The sequence below is a fragment of the Stomoxys calcitrans genome, chromosome 3 (genome assembly GCF_963082655.1).
Source record: "Stomoxys calcitrans chromosome 3, idStoCalc2.1, whole genome shotgun sequence".
NCBI classification, from domain to species: domain Eukaryota; kingdom Metazoa; phylum Arthropoda; class Insecta; order Diptera; family Muscidae; genus Stomoxys; species Stomoxys calcitrans.
This window is the reverse complement of record NC_081554.1, coordinates 124,072,073-124,099,602: the sequence shown is the minus strand read 5'-3', so window position 1 is coordinate 124,099,602 and position 27,530 is coordinate 124,072,073. Positions and strand designations below refer to the sequence as shown.

The 27,530-nt window shown below is 39.0% G+C and overlaps 1 protein-coding gene across 3 annotated transcripts; it reads right to left on the bottom strand.

The window, feature by feature from the left end:
• Positions 1-24,536, bottom strand: LOC106088119 (uncharacterized). 3 transcript variants are annotated; one of them, XM_013253440.2, is made up of 7 exons: positions 24,378-24,536; positions 23,259-23,668; positions 22,900-23,097; positions 18,250-18,786; positions 17,525-17,899; positions 9,253-9,537; positions 1-967 (listed from the first exon to the last, which is right to left on the bottom strand). In XM_013253440.2, exons 2-7 carry the CDS (start codon positions 23,511-23,513, stop codon positions 287-289), a joined length of 2,331 nt encoding a protein of 776 aa, XP_013108894.2. In that variant the 5' UTR covers positions 23,514-23,668; positions 24,378-24,536; the 3' UTR covers positions 1-286. The 3 variants fall into 3 exon arrangements, with proteins under 3 accessions (XP_013108894.2, XP_013108895.2, XP_059221978.1); XM_013253441.2 differs by having other exon boundaries at positions 23,370-23,668; XM_059365995.1 differs by lacking the exon at positions 9,253-9,537.
• Between the last annotated feature and the right edge of the window lie 2,994 nt (positions 24,537-27,530).

The following is a 27,530-nucleotide window of genomic DNA, read 5'->3' as shown; positions in this document are numbered from 1 at the left end:
TTTTGTATTAAAGCTCTGCTTTATTTTTTTATTATTTTTTTTTTAGTCAAAGTTTAATTTGAAACTGTTTTGTAGTGTAGTACGAGACAGGTATATCGTATCATAAAGATGTAGATGAAAAACTATAGACTGCATTTTTAACACAGATTAACATTAAAATTAAAGGATACATAAAATTTCATTCAAAACACTTAAACTTTAAAAAAACGCACAAAAAATAAAAATTGTCAAAAATCCACATAAAAGAAATAAAAACATAACTAATTCATTAAAAACAGTTATTCCTCTATTTATCGTCTACTACCAATTCACCGAACAGATATTGGAGAAAATTTAACAAATTGTGTTCATCGTTGTACAAATCAAATTGTATTGGGGAATAACCAAAATGTGTCAAGTGGTGGTTGATGAAAGCTCGCTCAGCAGCAATCTCAAGTAAAATATTATCATCCATTCGGGAGTTACGTGAGGTAGAAGAAACACCACTATCACGTCGCGAGGATGATGCAGTTTGCGAAGCACAGTGGCGATCATGCACTGGATTTGGAATGACAAAACGTTGGAAGTCAGCATTAATACTGGTTGCCTTATGTTTAGAATTATTTTTCATCGCCTCAACTGCCCGTGATGATCTTCCCTTATTTCCAAATTTAATTTGCCTATGGCTATTCACATTCAACCGTTTTATCTTAACTATAGGCTGAAGTGAAACAGTTTTATATGTTTGAGGCTGGTTAATGTCATACTTCATCGTTTCCTTTTTCAACACTATGGGACGGGGCAAATTTACATCAATGTCTTCGTTTGCTTTTCTAGCTTTTTTGTTTTCACCATCATTTGTTTCCAATTTAAGGGGTTGTGGAAATTCATTCAAACTGAAATTCATACGATTTTGACGGGTCTGACGTTTTTCAACAGTTGTATCGGGTTTGACATGTTTAAAATATTCTCCCTTGATTTTCTTATTCTAGAGGAAAATAAAGAATTGACCTTACATTAGATACCGGTATAACATTAGTGAAAAAATACATTACAGCATAAAAGGCGTCAAAAACTTCCTAATAATAAACTACTGCCTTGGGCGAATACCATATGCTATCTTAACTTATGTATGTTCAATAAATAAAAAGTAGCAAAACATGTGAGCGAAGGGAAGTGAAGGCATTGTAATCGATTTGACACTATCAAATGATGGGAATGGAAGTCCCATCGAAATCGGGATATTGGTTGTTGTTGTAGCCACATGTCTATATGTGGAGGTGGCGATCCTCATCTAGCTCCTATAGGTGAGCAAGCCCGTTCCGGTCCATATTGATTGTTGTTGTTGTTGTAGCAGTTTATTGTGTTCTATCTTTCGTCTGCTTGATTCTGTTGAGTGGGGTGCGTCCACAGGGATCTGGGTCTGAGTCGAGTGGGTCTGGCCGAACAGTTAAACAGGTGACGTATATCGTGCGGTCCCTGGTTACAATCGGGACATACATCTTGCACGTCGGCATCAATCCTGGATCTGTATGAATTGAGGCGTCTGCATCTGCCGGAACGTAATTAAGCCAGGACTACACTGGTTTGCCGGGGGAGGTCGATTTCTTCAGGTGCAATGGGTGGTGGTCGTTCCCCAAGGACTACATACACCCGGTAGCCAATTACCGCATCTGCTACCTTGTCTGCATGAATGTTGTTTATGCCTGCTTGATATGCCGCTTGATCTATCCACAAGATGATGATTTCGATGGTCTCTGCGATAACAGCCCAAAAGGTATTGCTTAGACAGCATGTAGTTATGTCTTCGCACTGGTAGGATCTTTGCCTCCTGATGGAGGTGGTCCACATGAGAACTGAGGAGACAGCCCGTCGCAGTTTGGAGGGCGGCATTCTGACAGAACTGAATACTATTCCACTGCTTGTCACAAAGCTGACGAGACCACACTGGCGCTGCATAACTTACCATAGACCGGCCAATTGCTTTGTACGTGGTCAACAAGGTTTCTTTGTCTGCACCCCAAGTGGTGCCAGCAAATGACTTGAGGACCTTGTTTCTGCTTTTGACTTTATCGCAGATTGCTGTGGCATGTGGGGGGAATGTATAAGAGCTGTCAAATGTGACGCCAAATATTTTGGGGCACTTGATGGTCGGAATCATTTCTCCATCGACCATCACAGTCAGCTCAGTATTCACCTCACGCGTATTTGTAGTGAACAATGTGGCTGAAGATTTGGTGGCGGATATCTTCAGATTTCTTGCAGCGAAATATGAGGAAAGTTCGTTGAGGTAGACGATCAACCTATCGCAGATGTCATCAATTGGTGGGGGCCTGATGCCATGATCGTACAATCGCCCGCATATGATACGATCTCCATGCCGTCTGGTGGGGGTGGAATGGAGGATAGGTAGATGTTAAACAGTGCCAGAGATATCACACCACATTGGGGAACTCCCTGTTTCACTCTACAGTGCTTCTACTTCTTATCCCTAAATTCCACAAATGACTGGCGACCACACAGATAATTCGCGACCCATCGTTTCAGGCCTGGCTGGAGGGACGTGTTGACGATGTCCTCAAATAATTTGGCATGGCTGACCATGTCAAATGCCTTTGATAGATCCAGTGCCACGAGGACCGTCCTATCACATGGCCTGGGCTGATTGAAGCCACGGCAAATGTGTGCGGTGATGGCATGCAAAGCTGTTGTTGTGCTGTGCAGTCTCCGAAATCCATGTTGATGCTCGGCGAATTGAAATTCTCCTACGAGGCTCGGGAGGAGTAATGCCTCAAGCGTCTTTGCCACTGATGAGAGAAGGGAGATCGGTCTGTACGACTCCCCCAAACTCGGGTCTTTTCCAGGCTTCAGTAGCGGGAACACTCTGCCCATTTTCCAGACATCGGGAACTATAAGAGTGTTCAAAGACAGGTTGAGGACAGCGGTAAGGTACTCAACTCCAGGTAAATCCAGATTCTTCAACATCAATGTAGAGATTCCGTCGGGGCCCAACGCCTTAGATGAGTTGGCACCACGGATGACATTCGTAACTTCCCACGGTAAATTGTGATTACTGTTCATCGGCTCGGAGACCACGAATACGGCGAATGGCTCTCCTCCTTGCCCTGTCTCTCTCGGGATGCACAATAAATTGACGGCTGAACAACCTGGCACATCTCTTTGGATCAGTCACGGTTATCTCGCCAAAAGTGACTGAGGTCCTGTCATCCCGTCTACCGGGGTTCGAGAGTGACTTAACAGTAGACCAAAGTTTGCCTACACCAGTGCCTAAGTAACATTGCTCCAAGTGTTCCAGCCACAAATTCCGCTTATGTTCGTTGACTACCCTGTTTATTTCCAGATTCAGCTCGTTGATTCCATACCACGAATCCCATCACGCTCATCTGTGAGTATCACTGCTTGCGCCGGGAAATTGGGCCGCACTTGGGGTATTCGACCGGCTGGTATAAAGCGAGCGGTTGCTGCGTTAATGATATCTCGGAATTTCCTCTTGACTACTAGCACATGAGAGGGGGGTGGCAGTTGCTGAAGCGGCGATTGGTATACTCTCTGAAGCCAATCCAATCGACCTTCTTATGATTGATAAACGTCAGAGGTTATGAAGTCGGGTGGTCGGTCGATGGTGAGAACTATGGGGAGGTGGTCTGACCCCAAAGAGATGACGGATTGCAGGACACGTCACTCAGGAGATCAAGGGATGCAATGGAGATGTCTGGCGAGCTGCTGCACCTCCTCGTAATCCTAGTGGGGGCATCCTCATTCACCGTGCAAAACGTGGAGCTTTCCATCTGCTCTGCCAAAGCTATGCCACGCTGGTCGTTACCTGGGGGAGAATGCCATGAAGTGTGATGCGTATTAAAGTTCCCTAGAACCAGACGATTGTGGCCAGATAGCAATCCACTTATGTCGGGGTTGTAAGCCTGGCCATTAATCGGAACGCAGCTACCAATCGGCGGTATGTACACGTTGTATAGTTCTATCTCGGCAGTACCGGACCTGACTGCTATCCCCATGTATTCCATGTAGGGGTCACTAGCGCCATGCGCAGGCGAGATAGGTCTATATTGCACGGAATGGTGTATCGCGAAGGCCAATCCCCCACCTCCATTCCTTGAACGATCCTTATGTAGCACATTGTAACCGTGACAACTGTGCAAGCTGCAGGTGTTGGTCAGCTTTGTCTCCTAGATCGCTGCGACCAATATGCTCTTCCGACTCATAAAATCTACAATCTCATCAATCTTGCCTCGCAGTCCATTGCAGTTTAACTGCAGGAACGATACATTTCCCGACACTGGCCTGGCAATAGTAGGGCTAGGGTGCTGTCTTTGCAGAAATTGCCGTACGGGAGAGGTCGGGGGGGTCACATAGTCCGACGACGAGGACGCCGAAGGCGACGACGGCGACGCTTGTGACCCACTGCTGGCTATGTTCGCACAGCACCTAGCGACATAGCCAGTATGACTATACTCCCGTAGCGAAGTTAGGCCAGAGCAAGAACGGAAATGTACCCACTCCAAGCACCTGTTACACCTCACCGACACTGACCGATGATGAAGGCGGTTCTGGCAAACGGAACAGAACCAGGGTCCGGGGTTCTTTTCAATCCCGGCACGGACCAAAAGCATACGGAGAAGGCACTCCGGGATGTGCCTCTCCCATGACGAAAAAAGACGAACACGTACACTGAGGCGGCAGCCCTTGCCGATGAAGATTCCATCGGGTCAATCCGGTGCGTACAACCGGCTGCCATGGGATTGTTGCCTATTCATGTTTCTGTCTTGTTCGTTTTTCAATCATGTTTCTGTCTTGTTCGTTTTTCAAGCTCTCTCCTACACAGGCGGGCAAAAGTACACATACTATTGCACGTTATTGTGTACATTTACAAGAATATCATCCAATGCAAGCCCGTTGGTGAGAAAATAATGTGCAAATGTGTTAGTTTATGTCTCATCTCTTAAAAGCTTTAAAAATTGAGACATTAAGCTGAAAATTTTTCCGGATCATATTTGGATATACCACTTTTGTGGTAGATGGAAGGCTTTCATCCAACATGTAAGACATACGATTGTTCCGAGGAGCGAACATAGATTCTGATCATTACCTTGTCCTTGTCCTGGTGATTAACGGAGCAGTGGCAATCCATTGCCCACTCCATAGAAAATGCCGCGAAATCCGTACTTGGGTACCAGAAGCCTCCCCCAAGAATCCCATGGTACGGAGCCGCTGGCAGGAGCCGGTGGGTTGGATGCTGAACTATTTACTACCGGTGGCGATTTGGCTAGATGAACGCATACCCGATGACTGGAACCTCAGCACACTATGTCCAGTACACAAGAAGGGGGATAAGACGGAATTTGCCAACTACAGAGTAATAAGTCTCCTCCCCACATCATACAAGATACTCTTGAGCGTACTGCGTGAAAGATTAAAACCTTAAGTCAATGAGATAATTGGGCCCAATCATTGCGTCTTTAGACCTGGTAAATCCACCCTGGACCAGATATTCATACTGCGCTAAATCCCGGAAAAGACCCGAGAAGGACAAATCAACACCTACCATCTCTTCGATGGCTACGATGCGACAGTCCTATACGTTCAAAGGTATTTCAAGCCATGTCTGAGTTTGTTATCCCTGCAAAATAATAAGACTCTGCAGGATGACACTTGCTGATAAAAGTTCCTCAGTAAGAATAGAAGAATAAGAATCTCCAAACCATTCAATACTAAACGAGGTTTCAGACAAGGAGACAGCTTATCGTGTGATCTATTTAGTATCCTGCTGGAGAAGAATAAACGAGATGCAGATGTGAATAGATAAGGCACATTACTCTAAGGAGAACACATGCTGCTCGCCTATGCCGGCGACATCGATATCATAGGTCGGTCACCGAAAGTAGTTACTACAGCCTTTAAAAGAATTTAAAGGGACTCAGTGAAAATGGGTCTGACAGTAAATGGAGATAAAACGAAATGGATGGTATCGCCTTGTACAACCGAGAAGATAAAGAAAATGGAGAAATGGGGAGAAAATGGTAACCTCAACTTTGAGATGGTCAGCAACTTTATCTGCCTCCGAACCGCGGTAACCGAAATGAGCGACACCAGTTTTGAAATAAAGCGAAGAATGATACTAGCTACTTTGGATAAAGTAGGCAGTTTAGAAACGAGGCCATCTCTCGACATACGAAGATAAAACTATACAAAACACTGATACTACCCGTGTTGTTATGTGGTTCCGAGGCATGACTACTTGTGAAAACAGCCGAGGCAGTGCTTGGAGTGTTTGAGAGAGAGATTCTTCGTAAAATATATAGGTCAGTTTGCGTTAATGGAGACTATAGGCGTCGTATGAATCACGAACTGTATGAGCTGTATGACGACGGCTGCGTTGGCTAGGTCATGTTGTCAGAATGGATGATGAAGCTCCAGCACAGAAGTCTTTTGAAGGCAATCACTGTGGTACATGCAAACCGGGACGACCAAAAACCCGATGGTCAAGTGGTGGAAGACACCTCGAAACTTTTGTCAGAAATTATAGAATAAGCGCAGAAGATCGAGATGTAATTTCGGCTAATGGGAAAATGTTCTGTAAACCGATTAAAGTAAAAAAAAAAAAACAAAGACATGTAGACCGATGTCCCGATTTAGGGTCCTGAGGGCATGAAAAAAAACTAATTCTCCTCTTGTGGCTCTTGGTTATCAATGGGTTTCTCAGGTCCTTCGAAGGAGAAAGAGTGAAAGTGATTGCCTTTGATGATATCGTTATTGTAGCAGCGTATTGCGTATTGCAGCAGGTGGCGATTCTCGTCAAGCTCTGTAGGTGAGCAAGCTCGTTCCGGTCCAAAGGACCGATCGCCGAGAGAACAGGGTGGCGCCAATAATCCGCCTTGTCACATCGAGCATCATAGGCAGTATTTGTGCAAGAGCCGGTGCTGCTCGGCCCCTCACTGAGACACTTCGCTCAATACCGCTGATTGTCCGCGACTAACGTCGCAGCTACTCCGTACGGAGCATTCCACTATCCGGAACCTGTGGACGAGCCCGACAATTCACAGCTAAGCTTCTCGTGACAGCAATGAGCACCACACAGCTATCCTGTGCCGGGGTAGCACTGTGTTGTACTGTCGGCACCCCTTGCCGATGAAGGACTGCATCGGTCAATCTGGTACATACAACCGGCTACCATGAGTTTGTCGTCATTTAGATTGGTAGAGATCTACTGTCGCGGATATCATTCAGGGCGCGCTTACGAAGCTATCAGGTTGTCTTTCCGGGGAGAGTTTTGGGATGTGGGCATCCCGCCTTTCTTTCATCCCTCTGTTTACACGGATGGGCCCAAGCTGGATGGGGGCACCGGGGAAGTGGTTTTTGTTGAATTCCTAGGAAATATGGACTGGGAAACTGGAGCTAAATATGTTTGGGTCGCGGAAGGTCTCTGGGAATGCGATGCCGATGGTAAACCCTGTTGTGTGTTGGCCGTTTGGGATGGTGGATTCCCACTATGACGAATGCGCTGACTCGGCGTGGGCTGCATGGTTCCCAAGGCCCTGTGGCCGAGGTTCTCCGGAACAAGGATGTAGATTGTTCCCGAGCTGTGGAAGAGTGACCTTGGCTTGGATTTTTGGTGCAATTTCGGTTCGCTGAAATGGCGATGGACTTACTTCCATTTGTTCTTTACCCAAGCCATTACAAATTAATTTCAGCTCTCACAACTTTGAAATGTAGCTGTGTGCGTCTTTTATTCAGTTTCGGTCAATGTGAGCCCTCGTGTTTATTGCTCAAAATGTAAAATAGTGCCAGAATTCATTTTATGCTCATCAGCAAAAATACTTACAACAGCTCAACAAATTCTCTCTCTCGACTCTCAACGACCAAAACGTAAAATACTATATTTTGGTCGTTGAGATCTTAAGCTTCAACAACGATTGCTAGTATAAGGTGTGAGCTTGCCATTCACTGCATGTCTACCATGTGCGCTTATTTTTAAGGTGGCTTGCTGCTGTTCTCTGCTGAGGATGGCACGATCCGTAACGTTTGGGTGCCGGCCCACAGCGGAGTAAGGGGGAATGAAAAAGCGGACGATTTGACAGTGAAGGCCAATAAACTTGTTTAAACCGAAGCCTTTCAGGGCGACGCAGCCCCGAGTTAAGGCTGTGGACAATGAACGCTCAAGCAACACTGTGCATCAGCAAAACCGTCGCGGCAAAAAATCCAGGCACGGTAAAGCTGTAAGCACCACACAGGCTGAAACATTGAGTTTCGATCTTTGTTGTGTTCATTGCTGTCACGAGAAGCTTATCGGCGAATTACCGGGCGTGTCCACAGCTTGCGGATAGTGGAATGCTCTATGCGGAGTAACTGTAACGGCAGTCGGGAACAATCAGCGGTATCGAGCGGATTCGCTCTTGCATATATACTGAATGCCTATGATGATCGATAGGACAAAGCGCTTTTAAATAACTAATGGCCACCTTTTTCCCGCGGCGATCGGCCCTTTGGACCGGAACGAGAGCTTGCTCCCACAGGAGCTTGACTAGGATCGCCATCTCCGCATGAAAATGTGGCTACAACAACAACAGCAACAGCAAAACTGTCTGTAGGACGACGAAAATCCTATGGGGAGATCCGCATCGTGAAAAGACGAGGCTATTACTGAAAGGAAGTAAAAGAAGGTCAGTAAAGCGTTCGGTATGATAACGGGACTCATAGCATTACGAGCTCACATATGCAAATCGTTGCGATAAGTGTTACTATATGTAGGGCATGCGGAGAAAATGAAACGTTGGAACATTTCCTATGTCATTCCCCGGCTTTCGCGGCCAATAGACACCGGCGTTTAAGTGGGGGAGGCACAATACCAGATATGAACCAACATGGAGGGCGTGGTGTGGAAAATAATTAAGGATTTTGTAAGTAGCACGGAATTCCTAACATAGATTTCTTTTCGAGGTTACTCGGATTACCAGTACAGGATCCTGGGTTCGATTTCCACCAGATACCTGGTGTGTCGCTACTGTAATATCACAATGGACCTAAAATAGTGAGTCTGTTTGGAAGACATACTGCTACACTAACCTAACCTAGAGTCATTTGGACAGGAGGGGTTCAAGGAATCAACGAAGTAGGTCGTGACAGATAAATCTCATATTATTTATGGGGTCTTAAAAATGTAGAGGCATACAAATGATGTGACAAATTCAATATACCTCTAATGATATGACAAGAACACAAAAATCATTTTGGAGGTACCTGTTTTCGTCGCTTCGAATATTCTCGTCTCAGAGGTTCTGAGTGCTGCTTTTTATCTTTTGATTCATGAGGTATTTGAGTCTTCGTCGCCTTTTGTTGATTTTCGAGAGTAAGAGTATCTGTATTTTCTGATACATTTTCAACACAGTTAGGCGTTGATTGTATTTGAATGTCACTTCCAAATATAATTGACTCATTCGCAATATGATGTTGCTCATGCTCTTCGTTATTGGCTTCCACAGGCAATTCGCATTTTATATGTGAAACAACACCATACTCAAAGTGCTATAAAAGAAAAATAAAAAGAAAATTATTTAATAAGGGTTTAAAAAAAGGAAAACAAAATTGAATACGGCGCTAAGTTAGGCTAAGTTAAGCTAGGCCAAACGTGGTATATTAAGGGTTATGAGTGGTAACACGGGTGGTGAAGGTGGTGGCCGCACTAATTGCAGTTGTGGTCCTTTTCGTCTGAAAGCCATCGTAGCGCAGAAGTTGGAATATCCGCTTATGACGCTGAACGCTAGGGTTCTAATCGCAGAGAGAATATAAAAAAAATCATCCCCTTCTAATGCCGGCGACATTTGTGAGGCACTATGCCGTGTATAAACTTCTGCCCAAAGAAGTGTGGTACTGCAGCACGCTACACCTCAAAAGTGTCGTTTAAATCAACGATTTAGATATAGCTCCCCAATCTGATTTGGATGATGAAATTTGAAAGATTTTCAGATGGGCAAAAGATTAGTCCATACGGTGCTGCCAAATTTTCGAAAAAATCGTCACAAAATCGTCACTCTCTTAAATAAGGCTGAATCAAATATACTTCTGGGCGACCGCTTTTTTTGTGGTTGGGACGGCTGCTGCTACCGAAAAGTGACTTAGGGACCTAATTCCTACTCTTGTGGAGTAAATGCTGCCAGATGTGACATCAAGTAATTTCGAATACGTGATGGTCTGAAGTGCAATGTTGCAAAATTGCCCACGAACATTCTATTGAGTGCTACCCGATTCTGTTTTAAGCTAAATGATAAGGGACCTCTTTTTAGTATCCGACTCCAAACGGTGTGCCACTTAGCGACATCTCATCGAATTCATTATTTTTTATAACTCCCTTTCTTATGTTTGGGGAAAATTTTCCCAATTTTTATCGTCTCATTCTTCTTTTTATTTCGATTCAGATTATCTATGTCTCCCTTGAATGAAATCCTCCTATTCTGATTGAATGGGGAGAGGAAAAATATGGGAGAAGGAATTTTGACTTTTCGATAACAGCTGTTTTATTTTGGCAAAACATTGAATCTGGTGTCAGAGATTTTAGAATGAGCGCAGAAGATCGAGGCGCTTGGAACGCTATTCTACGTTCGGCTAGTGGAACAAATATTCTGTCATAGCCAATTAAAAATATAAAAAAAACATTTGACTAGTATTTTTTGGAAAAATGAACATGGAACATGAAATGGAAAAAGAGGAAAACGAATTTATAAAGCTTGCTAAAAAAAGTTAACAAATATGTTTAGTGTTGCTTTTGTAATGTTTGTTTTTAATAGTACACAATTATGGCCTACAGCTTGTCACCATATTTCTGTGTTGTGATAACAACTTTCTGTCTACATCCAACAATTAGATGCTTCCAGAGTAGTCTGGTGGACAGATAAATAGATTATGTCGTGTTGTTGTTGTTGAAGCCGCATTTTCATGTGGATGTGGCGATCCACGTTAAGCCCCTGTAGGTGAACAAGCTCCTTCCGGTCCAAAGGACCGATCGCCTTGGGAACAGGTTGGTCATTTGTTATTTAAAGGCGCCATTAACTCGCCTTGTCATAACGAGCATCACGCACCGGGTAGCCCGCAGCTAAGCTTCTCGCGACAGCAATGAACACCTCACAAATCGGAGTTCAATGTTCCGGCCTGTGTGGTGCTCACAGATATCCATTGACGGGAATTGGGCAAACATCCTGCATGTTGGCGTTTTCCCTTGTCAAAAGGAGTTAAAATTGCTGAATCTACCGGATCGTTCTTGGGCAGAATATTTTATTGTGTAGTTTGCTTCTCCTTCGTCGTCATAAATGCTGTGGTCTGCATTGTACGCCGCTTTATTTAAAATCCTACTTTTATGGAGCTAAAACTTGAAGATCTAATCGATATTTCAGGGCGGCGGCCGCTTTTCTTAGTGTTTGGGACGGCTGTTGGATATAGTGCTGCCGAAAAGCGACTTATGGATTTATTTATATCCCTGTGGTGCCAAATCTCGCACCAAGTATTCCTGATTAATTGATGGTCTGAAGTGTAATGTTGCAAACTTGTCCAGGAACATTCCATTAAGCAACAGGCAGAAAACTTCTTGCATATCAATGAGTGCTGCCCGATTCTCCTTAAAGCTCAATAATAAGGGACATTTTTTTTTTAGTTTCACTTAGCAACATTTCTTTATACATATGGGTCTAAGAATATTAAAATATGAACCACATACCTATGTATACCCCATCATTGGCTGAGGCTGCGGCCTCAGTGTACAACACACTGATATAACAACAAAAACCAATGTATATTCATATACCAATTCTAGAATTCTCGTATTTTATTGTCAATACATCTGAAAATCTTATGCAAACCTTCTGCGGTGGGTACATGACATATTTGAGCCGATAGAACCTAACAAAATTTGTACTTGTTTTTGATGAAAGTGAAGTGAAAAATAATTTTCGTACATAATAAATTGTTCGTAAATAGTAAGAAGTGGTACCATTTTTTTTATAAACACAATTAAATCCATTATTTTGTATACTAACTCCCTTCCATTTGTTCAGAGGAATTTTTCCCAAATTTTATCGTCTCATTCTCCCTTTATTTCCATTCAGAATACCTACTTTTTCCCCTGGGAGTCATTTCCCTTTTTGAAGTTTGCTAAGTATAAGGGAAAGGGGAGTAGGGACAAAACTCGCAGGGAATTGTTACTCAGAATAGGGTCGTATGAGATTCAAAATGAAAAGCAGATATAGGACCCCAGCGCCTGACGTATACAGATACATACAGTGTTGTGTTGTGTTCAAATCAATTCTCGAAATTTTATAACAATACATTATTTAATTAGAGCTACAATATTATATAAAATAAAAATTTCTTTTGTGTTATGCCACTATTTACATGAATGCTTTCGTATTTACTTGTTAAATACCCAATAAATACCTTTTTTGGGTATTTATAAGTTTTCAGGTATTTTGAAAATTAAATTCATTTTGCAAAATTTTTTTATAATTTCTTGTTCTTTGCATCCAAAACAGCGTTTCTGATCTTATAAAATCGGACTATAATTCTATATAGACGTTATATAGACCGATCTATAGATTTAAAGTGTTGAGGGAAATAGTTCCTCATTTTTCATCCTTAATACTCTATATCGGGAGATCGATCTGGACGATATTCAACAAAAAAGTGCAGAGGGGTACCAAAATTCACTGTTTCAAATTTCATCGAAATTGAATGAAAAATTCTCATTCTATAGAGTCAAAACACTATATCGGGAGATCGGTTTGTATAGCAGCTATATCCAACTATGGTCCGATCTGGACGACATTTGACAGGAGTGGATGAGAGTCTTCCAGAACTAGCTGTCCCAAATTCCATCGAAATCGGATGCAAAATTACCAATTTATTGCCTCAAAAAAAAAGTCTGGAGATCGGTCTATATAGCGACTACGTATATCTTAATTTCGATTTCATGAGATCAGAAGGTCATGTTTATATTCAAAGAATATGAAATCATCAAAAATTTGGAAAATGTTTTTATGCCCCACGAACGATTTGTTGGGTGTGAGTGCAACCCAAACCTAACCTTACCTTCCAAGAGTAGGCAAAAAATAAGCAGGATCGACGATGCTGTTTGTTGTAATAATAGATAAATTTATTGGTTTAACATTAGCCACGCATATTATAAGCAAGTAGTTGGCTGAGTTGGCAGCGCACCGGACTAGCAAACAAGAGGACCCATATTCAAACCCCACTGGCGCAAAAAGCAAAGGTAACACTAATATTGAAAAAGCGGTAAAAAATCAGAGTTTAATAAACAACAACATTTAAATGTTAAAAAAGTCAAACTCGAGATACAATTATACCTTATTGTATCAAATGGTATCAGATTGTTTCCAATTAAATCTAATTTGATACAATTAGATCCAATTATATACAACCATTTTTCGGACCATATCAACTTTTTTTACTCGGGTGGATAAAATTTCAATTAAAATAATATAACTAGAATTAGGAGAAAATGCATATACAATTGTGTCTTAGAGAATTTCTATGTTAAATGTTTGTCATTCGAAGCATTTTTTTTTTTTAATTTTTTGAAAATACCATGGAGATTTTGGCTTAAGAAAATTTTAGTAAATTTTTGATAAAAACAATCTCAAAAATGTTATTTGTCAGTTCGGCTTTTAAAGATTCATTAAATTTCATTAAAATCTTGTCTTTAAAAATAGAAAAAAATGTCGTTTGCAAGGATTTTATTGAAATTTATTGAAGCCTTTCGTTTAGAAAAAAATAATTTCAAAGGGGTTCAGGCCTGAGCTATATTTATTGGCATATTGAAAAAAAATTATTAAAATTTTGCCTACAAAAAATTTCATTGAAATATAGTCTTTAGAAAAAATTTCATTGAAATGTTGTCTTTAAGAAATTTCTGAGTTTTATCTTTACATAGAAAAAAATTTAATTTTGTTATTGGAATTGTGTCCAGATTGTACCAATGGGCTTTGTTTTTGTTTATTTTTAGGATAGAAAAGCAAAATAAAGGCTTTGATTTTTTTTGTCAAAATGTAGCGTCGCTTAGTGCATTGAGCAGGAACAAAAAATGTTATTGAAATTTTGGCTTTAAAAACTAATTTCGATGCAGGTCCAAAACCGGGCAAAAGATTGGCCTTAAAGAATTTTTTTTCAAAGAAGTAAAACAGTGGAAAATTCGGGACAAGTTTGAGATCAAATTGTATTCAAATCTATCTAATTATTGTAGATATAATGTGATCTTATCATATCTGATGGCAAATATAGTTAGATCTGACCATATCAACTTCTTTTACTCGGGTTTAAAAAAAAATTAATAAAAATGTTGTCTTTGGAAAAATATAATAAAAATTTAGTCGTCAGAAAAAAATTTTTTTAAAAATATAATTTCGGGGGTAGCCCTGCCCTGTCTGAAATTTTTTAAAAATTATTTTGAGGTGGCCTAGACTTGCGCTTAGCTTTGACTTCCCGAGTAAAAAAATAATATGGTCAGATTCAAATATATCTCGGATAAGATATAGTTGGATATCTGATGCTATATATAACTATATCTGGTAGTAGATATAATTTGATATGGGGAGATATGCTATATACAACTATATCTGGCTTTGGATATAATTATATCAAGCCTTAGATATATTTATATCTTGGGCTATATAAATGTATTTCTTGCGCTACAAATAACTGCATTTTTTTCTTTTAGTGTTTTAGCGTAGAAATGCTTATATTTTATTTGAAGTTAAATAGCAAATAATATATACTTATTTTGTTATTTTTTAAAATTTGATTAACACCTGATTGTTAGTGTTAACTATTGGTAATAAGTGAGTTTTATTTTCTAAATGTAATATGGTTACAGAATGTAAAATATTAAAAATATTTCATATAAGCATTAATGCTAACATCTACAACTAACGAAGATGATAAACTCCCAGAGCACGGGGTAATACTTAGAAAATAAAACAGCTTTCAGTGGTTGTTGTTGCTAAATATAGAAACGAAAAGCTCGTTTCAAAGACAATAAAGCCCTCACAGTTTGTGGTGGTTGGGGTGTTGTCGATGCTGGTCACGATGACGTTAAAGACAATAAGAGAATGTAGCAGCCTGCATAAGATCGGTGTGAAGATGGGAATTGGAATTTTTCGAGAAAATGTTGCTCAGAAAACTAACCCACATGTGATTGGCGGTTAATATGTCCGCGCGCGTAAATTTCATATAAGCATTAGTGCTAAAATCTAAGCTTAAATAGAAAAACTAACATACCATGAAACTGTGGGCGTGTCAGGCCGACGGATATGATACACTGGGAACTGATGAGCGGCATCAGACCAGAAACACGTCTGCAAACGGTTGTTATATCCATGTGCGATTTTCTGATAGCTGGAAATTTATTTTCTTCAATTCATAAAAACAATCTCTTCTTCCTAACATACATTCTCGTGGTCATTTAAGCTCGACTAACGCAAGAAAGAAGAAATATTTTTAATTACATTTGCCCATTCTGACAATTAAAGGTGGGTCATTGTTTCTCGTCCAAAGTTTTTTAAGATGCTTTTCGCTAAAAATGCATTATGAGATTTAAAAGGAACAGCAGATGTTGCCCATAATGTTGCACTCACTGTTTCAAATTTCATCGAAATCGGATGAAAAATTCTCTTTTTATGGGCTCAATACTCTATTTCGGGATTTGGTCCGATCTGGACCACATTCAGCAAAAAGGTGTAGGGGGTCTACCAAAACTCACTGTTCCAAATTTCATACAATGGGTGTGGGTGCAACCCAAACACAAAGAGTAAGAGTAAACTCAAATTCATTTTTAAGAGAAGGCAAACAAATAAGTAGTATTATGAATGTGGCAAAATATCTAAAAATGAATAAAATGAAACTGAATACAACTAAAACTAAGGCAATGGTTAAAAACGGAAACGCAAAGGAAAATATTATAATTGAAAATTCAATTATAGAGAAAGTGGAGGAGAAAAAGTATCTTGGCATTGTCGTCGATAAGCATTTGAAATTTGACAAACACTTTGAATTTGTATGTAAAAAAAAATAGAAAAAAGGTGGCTTTCCTGGGAGGAATAAGAAAGAATATATCAAAGAAAATTTCAATTCGAATTTACAATACAATAATAAAGCCTCACTTTGAATACTGTTCAACATTACTTTTCTTAGGAAGCAAACAAAATCGTGCCATGAGATGTATTTTGTTGATGTAGCAGAATGGAGCATATAGCATGTATGCTGGAAAACTTGCAGTGGATGTCTGTAAATCAGTTGCTGTCAATGAAAGCATTAATTTTCATATTTAAATCCAAAAATGGGATGTTACCAAAATATGTTCAGAACCATTTAACGTATGTTTCTGATGTACAACCATACGATTTACGCAATTTACACGATTTTAGATTACAACTTCAAAGATCTAATTTTTGTCAAAACTTAATATTTTATAATGGTCTTAAGATATTTAATCAATTTTAAAAACTTTAAGCACAATATAATTTTCTATGTTAAACAAAATTTCTAATTTATAAAATCCGAACTTAAAATTATATTATCTAATAGCTTAGAAAATAGCTAAATAAATAAATAAACAAGTGGTTGGCTGAGTTGGTAGAGCATCTGACTAGCAAACGAAAGGACCCATGTTCAAACCCCACTGACGGCAAAAAGTAAAGATAGCACACTTACATGGAAAAAGGTTAAAAAAAGATAAGAGTTTAACAACAAAAAAAACAGCAGCTTTTTTTAATTTAAGATTTAAGATCCAATTAGATACTATTCTATATAATTGGATCTATTTATGTCTGGGACAAATTCGAGATCCAATCATATCTAATTGTGTATTTAATGAGATCGAATTATATACAATTAGATCCAATTGTAAATAACAATTTTTCGGATCCAATTATATCCGATGCCAGATATAAATGGATCTGACCATATCAACTCTGTTTTACTCGGGTTTATAGAATATTAAAAATGAAATTTTGTCATTAAAGGTAATTTTACTAAAAATTTGTGTTTGGAATAAATTTATTTAAATTTTTTTCTTTAAACAAAATAATTTTAAAGGCTACCTCCTTGGATCTGACCATAACAACTTTTTTTAATCGGGCCTTTGAATTTTTTTCATATCTCACGTCGAATAACGAACGCGACATTTAACTTTTCTGATGTTTTACATATAGTAAGGTACTTACTCTGTTCTGATTTCAGAATAGTTGTGAACAAAATACCATCATTTTTTTTAACGATAATTATAAGAAATTTAATGTACCAACACAATCTTGCCTCCATATTACACTAAGATTAATTGTTTTTAAGTGTTATCTTTGAGTCCCAAGCGTAAAAAAACTTTTATTTTCCCAAACATTTTTCACTTCTAATTTTTTTATATGAAGTTTGCTAGTTGTTCATGTGGAAAGTCGAACAGAGTAGCAAACCTTTGTTAGTCAGATAAATCGGTTGTTTATAAAATTGATATATTTACCTGACTTTCAATGTTACTGTTGTCACAGTTACTCGTTAGTTCCGTTTCATCACATTTAGCAGCGATTTTTCTAGCATGTTTTCCGGAAAACACTTCCGCAATTCTTAAAAAATTGGTTGTTTCTGGTGCGGTTGATGTGTTTGGTGTGTCAATTGATGACTGATAATTTAAGCTTTCAACGTTTTCGCCTTTATTTGCAACATTTGATGCGATCATTGTTACTGCTAGTGGTTGACTATTGAAATTTGAACAATTTTCAATTGTTGCCATTGACATTAGCACTGGATCGTATTGGGAATTAAATGTCTCACGAGATGTAGTGAATTCTTCGGGGAGTTCATGTTCAACATGTATTCCAATATCTAATTCAGATGGCTATAGAAAATAACGATTAAAAAAGTAGTATTTTATACACAAGAAAATGATTAAAACCCCGTTTTAAAACTAGAGACTAATAAAAAATTGTGTATATGACATTAGAAACCGGGCCATGATCTAATGTCTGTAAAAGTTATGTCCGTCTATCTTTGCCTTTGTAAGACTACCAGAACCAAGTAATTATTGACTGACAACAGGAAGCTGATGTCAGTAACTGATTCACTCCTAGACAATCCAGAGATTGCTGCCTTAAAAACTACTTTGTTTTCTAACTCTCTTTGAATAGTGAAAACGTCATTCTACTATACAATAACTAAGACCATTCTTAATAAAATAGACATATTTACCTCACTTTCTATATAATTGCTGTCGCAGTTAATCGATGTTTCCGTCCCATCACATTCAATCGCAATTTCGCTTGAATGTTTATCTGAGAATTCCTCTGGAATTCCTACAAGTTTTGAAGTGTCTGTGATTGCCATTTGCTCTTTGTAGGCGTTTTCATCGAAAGGGATTTCACTGGCTATATATTCGGACTTTATTATAGTTAATTCAATTTCTTCATGTTCGATGTTTGGGTAACCAAGTGAAGCATTTGATGTTGCGTTTGGTGAGACTATCGATGGTGAAGTATTTGATGCTGCGTTTGGTGAGACTATCGATGGTTCGTAATTTAAACATTCCAATCTGTTGTCATTATTTTCCGCATCTGGAGCGACCAATAATTCTGATTGTGGTTGATTATTCAAATATAAACTGTTTTTGGTAACACCCCTCAACATCAGCGGCGTGTCTAATTTAGAATTTAAATTCTTAGCAGAGGTAGTGAACTCATCCAGGAGTTCACGTTTAACAAGTATTCGTGTATCTACTAAGTCGGAAGGCTTTATAAAAGAAAATAATAAATAAAAATAAAATGTTAACGTCTACCAGAACATTACATTGGTATAATATAACAATTAATCTTATATACCCTTCACCATATATAAGAGATCATAATTTGAAACAAATCGGATAAGAATTGCCCACTATAGGTGCTCAAGAAGTTAAACTATAAGAACGGTTAATATGGGAGCTATATCAGGTTATTGGCCGATTCAGTCAAATCAGACAAAACCTGCATCCTTTAAGGGCTCAAGAAGTAAAATCAGGGGATCAGCTTATATGGCAGCTACATCAGGTTAAGAACCGATTCAGCACAGCATGGCACCACACAGGCTGGAACATTGAGGTCTGATCTGCGTGGTGTTCATTGCTGTCACGAGAAGTTTAGCTGCGAGCTACCGGGCGCGTCCAGAGGTTGCGGATAGTGGAATGCTCCATACGGAGTAGCTGCAACGGCAGCCGCGGGTAATCAGCGGTATCGAGCGGAGAGTCTCAGTGAGAGGACGGTAGGCGTCGGCTCGCGCACAAATACTGAGTTCCTATAATGCTCAATATGACGAGGCGGGTTATTGGCGCCTTTAAATAACCAATGGCCAACCTGTTCCTGCGGCGATCGGTCCTTTGGATGGAACGAGGTTGCTCACCAGCCGGAGCTTGACGAGGATCGCCACCTCCACATGAAAATGTGGCTACAACAACAAACAACAACCCATGGTACGACCAGGGTTGTATCGAAATGCTACTGAAGCCAAGAATGCGAAACAGAGGACAACCTGATAGTCAGTAACAATGCGTCAAGCGAATGAGAGGTATCGGGAGAAAAGGAGAGAGGATTAACGTCTAATCCGCAAGGAAATCTAAAGACGTGAGTGTGACGTACGCATGACGTAGTACCGAAACAAAGCAATTAGGAGCTTTGTTTACATGTACGGTATGAAACCTACTGACTGCAATACATAGTTTATTTGTATTAAATGTGTTAAAAAAATATAAAATAAGTGTTAACTATATTAAAAATGCTAGCAAAACATGCCTAAACTGGTTACTTCGTCTTTTGTTATCCATTGTATGTGCAAAAGCAAAAAAACAAAATTGAAGCATCAACAATCAAACTGATGCTTGGTTGATACATTTTGAAATAATATTTATTTATTTATTTAACCAATAATACAAAAGCCCCACGGCCAAGATACTGCATTATTTTGTAACAATAATATGCCTAATAATATCAATTTATCTAAATTTTGATATCATTAATAATAAAAATGAATGTACATTCAAACATATCTAGTAAAAAATTTGTTTTCTTGTAAAAATTGGCCCAAGTGCAGATTACTGGCCTCTCACCGATTCTTCTGAAAATGACTTATATTGTACAGCTTGGCGAGCTGATTCCAACGATAAGAAAAATCATGGGGGACGGACCTGGATCTTGAGTTCTTGATTTTTACAAATTTGACATCTGGATGGCAGAGTTTTATTTGAAATACTTTTGACTTTTTCCACTGTTGGACACATGGAGGAGGAGAAAATCTAAAATCTCAAATTTGTCCAACTTTGAGGGGCCACCGTAGCGCAGAGGTTAGCCTGTCCGACTATGACGCTGAACGCCTGGGTTCGAATCCTGGCGAGACCATAAGAGAAAATTTTCAACGGTGGTTTCCCCTCCTAAAGCTGGCAACATTTGTGAGGCGCTATGCCATGTAAAACTTCTCTCCAAAGAGGAGTTGCACTGCGGCACGCCGTTCGGACTCGGCTATAAAAAGGAGGCCCCTCATCATTGATCTTAAAACTTGAAGCGAGCTGCAATCATTGATATATGAGAAGTTTGCCCCGGTTCCTTAGTGGAATGTTCATGGGGAAAATTTACAAATTTGCATTGGATGGCAAAGAGAGTTTTAATTAAAATTCTTTTGGGTTTTTCCCACTGTTGGACATATGTTGGGGGAGGAAATCTTAAATCTCAAATTTGTCCATCTTTGGATGGCAAAGAGAGTTTTAATTAAAAAACTTTTGACTTTTTCTCATTGTTGGGCACATGGAGAAGGAGAAAATGTAAATATCGGTATTTAAAAGTTATCTTGGTGTATTTTAAGTTTTGTTATAAGTTAGGGAGGTGAATTATACATCAAATGAATGCTTAGCGGAGTGGCTATTGTGATCTGGTGTAATTTAGTTTACTTTTGATAGGAAAGTTTTGAATAAATTGTCGTTTAAAAAAAAATTTTCAAGATTTTTTCTATTAAAGTTTTTATGAAAACTGACAAAGTTTTAAAGATTTTTTTAAAAATATTTCATACTGTTTTTTTTTAATAATTCTGTTACTGTTTGATTTAAAAAATCTACAAGATGGTTCTTATTTCTTCCAAATCGGTTTAAAAATAAAAAAAGTTATAAACATTTACATTTTGAACTTTAAAGACGCATATCTCATGGACTAGGTCCTTACTCAACAATATTTTTGTATAGTTTCATTCAGCACATCGAACTCTATCACCTGATTAAAAATTACCTATTTGGCGAGGGGCCCGTAAACTGCACTTGCTTCAAGACCTGGTAAAACCACCATAGACCAGTTATTTACTCTGCCCCAAATCCTGGAAAAGACCCGAGAAGGACAAATTAATATCAACCATCTTTTCGTTGACTACAAAGCCGCTTTGGACAGAGGTATTCCAAGCCATGTCTGAGTTTGGTACTGATACGACTTTGCAGGATGACACTTGCTGATACACAGATAAATAGAAAAGCAAACTCTACGAACCACTCAATACCAAACGGACATGAAGACAGCTTATCGTGTGATCTGTTTAATATCCTGCTGGAGAAGATTGTACGAGATGCAGTTGTAAATAGGTATGGCACACTACTCACTCGTCTTTGCCGACGACCTCAATATTATGGGTCGGATACCATAAGTAGCAACTGGCGGTAAATGGAGTTAAGACAACGCTATGGGATAAACTCTAGCAAAACCATGTACTCCTATGGGAAAGTTGGGGACTACAACGTTGACACCGGCACAGGAGTGAACGCAACAAATGACACCAGTTTGAAATAAAACAAGGGATAAAATTGGCTAACAGATGCTACTTTGGATTAAGCAAGCAGTTCCGGGGCAACGCCAAATCTCGACAATCGAAAATCACGTCATACAACACACTGATACTACCCATGAAGTTGTATGCCTCTGAATAACGGGTAGTAGCGAAATAAGATGAGCCAATACTGCCAGGAGGGTTTGAGAGAAAGAACCTTCTAAAAATATATAGACCAGCCTGCATTGAGGGAGAATATAGGCGATATTGTTGTTGTTGTAGCCACATTGCATGTGGGGGTAGCGATCCTCGTTAAGCTCTTGTAGGCGAGCAAGCTCGTTCCGGTCCATAGGAACGATCGCCGCGGGAACAGAGTGGCCATTGGTTATTTAAAGGCACCAATAACTCGCCTTGACATATCGAGCATCATAGGCACTCTCCCTGAGCATCATAGGCACTCTCCCTCGATACCGCTGATTGTCCGCGACTACCATTGCAGCTACTTCGTATGGAGCATTGCACTATCCGCAACCAGTGGACGCGGTAGCTCCCAGCTAAGCTTCTCGTGACAACAATGAACACCACACAGATCGGACCTCAATGTTACAGCCTGTGGGGTGCTGAACTACGAGCTGCATGCCAACATTAGCATAGTTAGACGTATAAAAATACAACAGATGAGTTGGCTAGGGCATGTCAGAATTACAAAGAAGATCCACAAATAAGTCTTTTGAAGGCGATCATAAAGGGATACGCAAAAGGGGAAGACCAAAACAGCGATGGAGAAACCATCTGAAAAAAAACCATCTCGAAACAGGGTGTCAGCTTGGAAAAGAAGCGCGCTTGGGAATCTCTTTTACGTTCAGCTAGCACAACAAATGTTCTGTAATAGCCACTTAAAATAATGCAATGACAAGATATTAAAAAATTTACTTACACAATATTATCGCAAAGCCATCGTACGAGTAAACGTATGCGAACGAATTTACAAATATTTGTACAATTTTAATATATAATTCAATATTGATACATATAGGGTTAATTTTTTACCAATTTTTTGTTTTTGTCATTTACCTTGTCCAAATCTTGGCCATCGCAGTTCTGATTTTTGCTACCGTTCTTCTTATTTTTTCGTTTTTTTGCCACGGCAAAAGGATTTTTAACGTACTTGGCAGAGTTGTCAATATCGTTGTCTCCTATTGCCTCTATGCCTTGGAGTTCACCTGCGGTCGTTAAATTACCTTTGTCATCAGTCGAAATCTGTTCTTGCTCCTAAAAAAAGATAGGACAAAAGAAAACTGAACTGATATCAAAAATTTCGTTTCATTCGAGATTATTTCGAATCGAGATGTAATCGAAACCAACCTTAATTTATAATTTCTTCAAGTTTTCTACAAAACTTCATTAACTTGAAATTATGTAAATTAAATTACCTTAGAAAGATTAGAACTGCCTTCACTGCAACTCAAGACATGTTCAGCTAGTTGCGATTTCGTTTCATTTGGTCCACTTTCAGCCGGGATATGATCTTTCCCAGAAATTACCTCCGAAATTATTAACAAATCGTTTGATGATATACACAAAAAATCATCCACTTGAGAAATATTTTCCATCGTCTGATCATTTTCAAGAATCTCGGAGGATATGTGCTCCGCTTTAATGTTTAATGGTTGTTCTTCATTTTCCATAGTGGGGCAGTTTATCAACTAATATATGTTATGGTCAAATGCGTGCTGAAGTAGGCACATGAATTTGAAAATCTTAGTTTTGATCTTACTTAATAGTTGGTGTAAGACAAGAAAATCTGATACTCAATAGTGAGACGATATTTCACACTAAAAAACTGCAAAAGTGGTAAAAGGAACAAATACACATATAGTATATACACATTTTAATTGAAAGTGTTCATAACTTAAAAGGGCATGCAGGTGTTATACGAAATTAGGCCCTATTTCATATAATCTCTACTTTGAATTTCGAAGTCCCTACAGCAATATGAGTAAATCTTAACTCGACAGTGATATAAACATTTATTACAGCTTTTATAATTACATCTTTCTTATTCATCTTATTACTTAAATATTTATTTTATGTTAGGAGGAACCCACCACTATGAATTTTTACTACAATACGAAAATTATTTATTTTCGTCGCGAAAAGCGTAGGAAGCGTTATTCATTGTTGTGTAACGTACGTGAGATGATTTTTAAGCTGCATTTGCAGATAGCCATCTTCTTCAAGCTCTTATAGGTGAGCAAGACCTTGCCTATCCAAAGTATAGATCGGCACGGGAACGTGAGGTCCATTCGTTATTTGAAGACGGCAATGAATGGAGCATTATAGGCCCTAAGCTTTTAAGCAAAAGCCTGTGCCGACCTGCATCTCACTGAGACTCCGTACAATACACTGCTACAACTCTCCGCACGAAGCATTCCACTATCCGCCTGTCTAACTTCTTATCATCCTTATCACATGTCCTACTCATTATCGCTGGCCACAACAATTCTGCATTTCTGAGCCCGTAGTCCAACGTTTACCGTAATGATACTTACTTCTGGCACTAGTTACTGTTATTAAACACTCAGCATATACGAGAGCTCAACGGAGATGAATTATCATATATCTTGCCTCAGTTTTTTTTTGTTGAAAATAGCAAGTGTACACGGTATTGACACAAAACAAATTTCTTAAAACAAATTATAACTGTTCTTTTGAACAGTCACTCTGGATTCGTTTGAATTATGAACAGTGTTGGTAAACGATAATCATGAGTGACTAAAGTCGTATTTAGACGATGCGACACAAATATGCGTCAAACCCATGGCGAAACAATTAAAGGTGGTCTCATTTGTACAACAACCACTAATCATACGCCGCAATCCGCCATCTTGTCATCATGCTGATCGTACTTTTGCCAACACACGCAAAGAAATTTGTGTGTATACGTGTGCGTACATGAGCAGAGAATATGCGAGAATGAAAATTACGACAAAGAGAATGCAACCAAAATTTTTTTATCTTAATACCGTCAAACCTGGCCAGCTGTTAACGGCCGTGAGACCAACTTTTTATATCCGCCTTGTTAAACATAATTATAAATCGATGTACTTTACACAAATATTTTTTAGTGGCGACATAAATTGTCTTGGCTGACACCCATGGCACAATTAAGAGGTAGTGTCATTAGCGCAAAAACCAGAATCTACCCAAACGAAAAAATTTATGTTGCTACTGAAAAATATTTGTGTAGAATACAAGATGGCGACAAACACCGATTTGTAATTTTGGTTGAATTTAAATCATTTTTTGGCTAATAAAATATATATGTGCTATAATTTATAGTTTTCATTTGCAAATAACTTTATTTCATGCTTCATGGAGCTATTAAAACATACATTTTTATTGGTAGTTGCAAAAAAAAATTAACCATTGGCTTTATGTCACCCTGTTACGCAAGAAAACATTTGGTACTATATTCGTTTTCCGCAATATTTTTCGGCGATTACTTTTTATAGATAATAGATTTTAGCGCATTTTAATTGGTTAAATTTTAATTAAATTGTCATTTTATCATTGTGATTTTTGTAGTGTTCATAGTACCAGCCATGACATAACTACAGGTAATGTACCGTAAACAGCTGTCAACGAGTTTTGGTTGTATGTGTGTATTATAGTTAAGAACCATAGCACATACAAGCAACGAAAAATGGAGCGAACTAGTAGCATACACAAAATCAGAGTTGTACTAATCACTGATTTTGACATATAGTGTACTCAATATTTTGTTGTTGGGCAACTGCCACTACCTGTAAATGAATATATCTTGGTACAAGCCATAAAGTGAGATTATTCAAACAGTTGAGAACAATTTTTTTTTTATTTTTGTTTTGATTATGCGATGAATCAAAAGGGGTGTTTTATTTACCCATTAAGCGGATTTTCTCGCTTAGTTTGTATCATCACATAATTACCAGGTAGTGTACCGTAAACAGCTGAACACAATTTTTTCTCGCGAAGTGCACTATCGCACGATTCATCATTTTTGCTATCACACCTGTATGTTATTTTCGTATGACGTAACCTAAAAATTTGGGCAAAAGCAGATTTTTTATGCGTAAAAATTTTAAAAGTTGTGAGAAAGCTTATTAAATCATAAGTTTGTGAAAACAATTTAATTAGGGGTTACTTTCATTCGACTGACAGCAAAAACAGCTGATTTCATTATGTTTTTGTAATAAGGTATAGAGCACGTTCTAATGGCTGAGACTGTATTCGTGTTTCACCGATGGAAACACATGTTTTTCACGATTACTTTTTTGAGTCACTTCAAAAATCTCAATGAAAACATAATACTTTTATGATTTTTTTCATAATTAATGAGGGAATTTCCTACTGAACGAAATCAGCAAGTTATTTTGCTTCAAAATCTATTAGCTAAAAAAGTAATCATGAAAAAATTTCGCTAAAAGCGAACATAGTACCACCCTTAAGACTGGTACTACGTTTTTTTGTGGGGGAAAATTTCCCAAAATTGTTTTTCCAGTGGCAAAAGCAACATCATGGTACAATCATGCCTGGCTTAGGGAGATATACTCTGCTTGTATCAGAATGTCATGTATACCTGTAGGATGGAGGGACACGAAGGTCATTTTCATTCCGAAAGCCCTACCACACGAAGGCGAAAGATTTTCGTCCTATTAGTCTGTCATCCTTTATGCTCAAGACTCTTGAGAGGTTGATAGAAACATATCGTAGGGCAAAGATACCTGGGAATCGCCTGTTGTGGCAGCAACATGCATATAATACAGGCAAATCCACTGAAACAGCCTTCACGTCCTAGTCTGCTACATAGAGGATTCTCTCGCTGTCAAGTAATATACAATGGCAGCGTTGGAGTTTCTATGGATTAACTCTACGGTAAAAAATTTATAAATAACATACTTACTGAAAGATGTATTACGGCAGGCTTGGGAATTAAAAAGATGGTTCAGCAGAGGAACACCTCAAGGAGGTGTACTGTCTCCTCTACTTTGGAATATAGCCATTAACAATATATTACTGTCTCTAGAAGAAAAAGGTGTAAAAGTGGTCGCGTATGCTGGTGACGTGCAACATTTTGGAAAGGACAAAAGAGGCAACTCTTGCCCTATACACCTGCAAGAGAGCCTTTGGAAAAAGTTGGGGCTTTAGACCGCGTGTCGTGCGTTGGGTATATACTGCAGTTGTCAGACCTATGATGCTATATGGTGTTGTGGTCTGGTGGACGGCGCTTCAAAAGTTCACCTTCTACTCAATACTTAGCCGGATCCAAAGGATGCACAAACAAGGTGCATCACATCCGCACTGAGGACGCCACCATTTGTTGCACTGAATTTAATGCTACATGCCTCTGGACATTGTGGCTAGACAAATTACAGCGACCACTGCCGTGAGGTTAAGGGGGCTTTGGGGTGTACTCTTAAGATCTAGAACTGGTCATATCGAGTTTATCCGACCGCTGTAGTGTGTATCAAGCGGAGATCCTTGCAATTAAGGAAGTGGAGGAATGACTAAGATATAATGTCCTAAGGACGATTGGCATAAATATCTTCTCATACAGCCATTAAATCGCTGGAGAACGTATTTCAGAACACTTAAAAATTTACCTGTTCTGGGTGCCGGGCCACAGAGATATTCCATTATAAAGCGGACGAGTTTAAGAGATA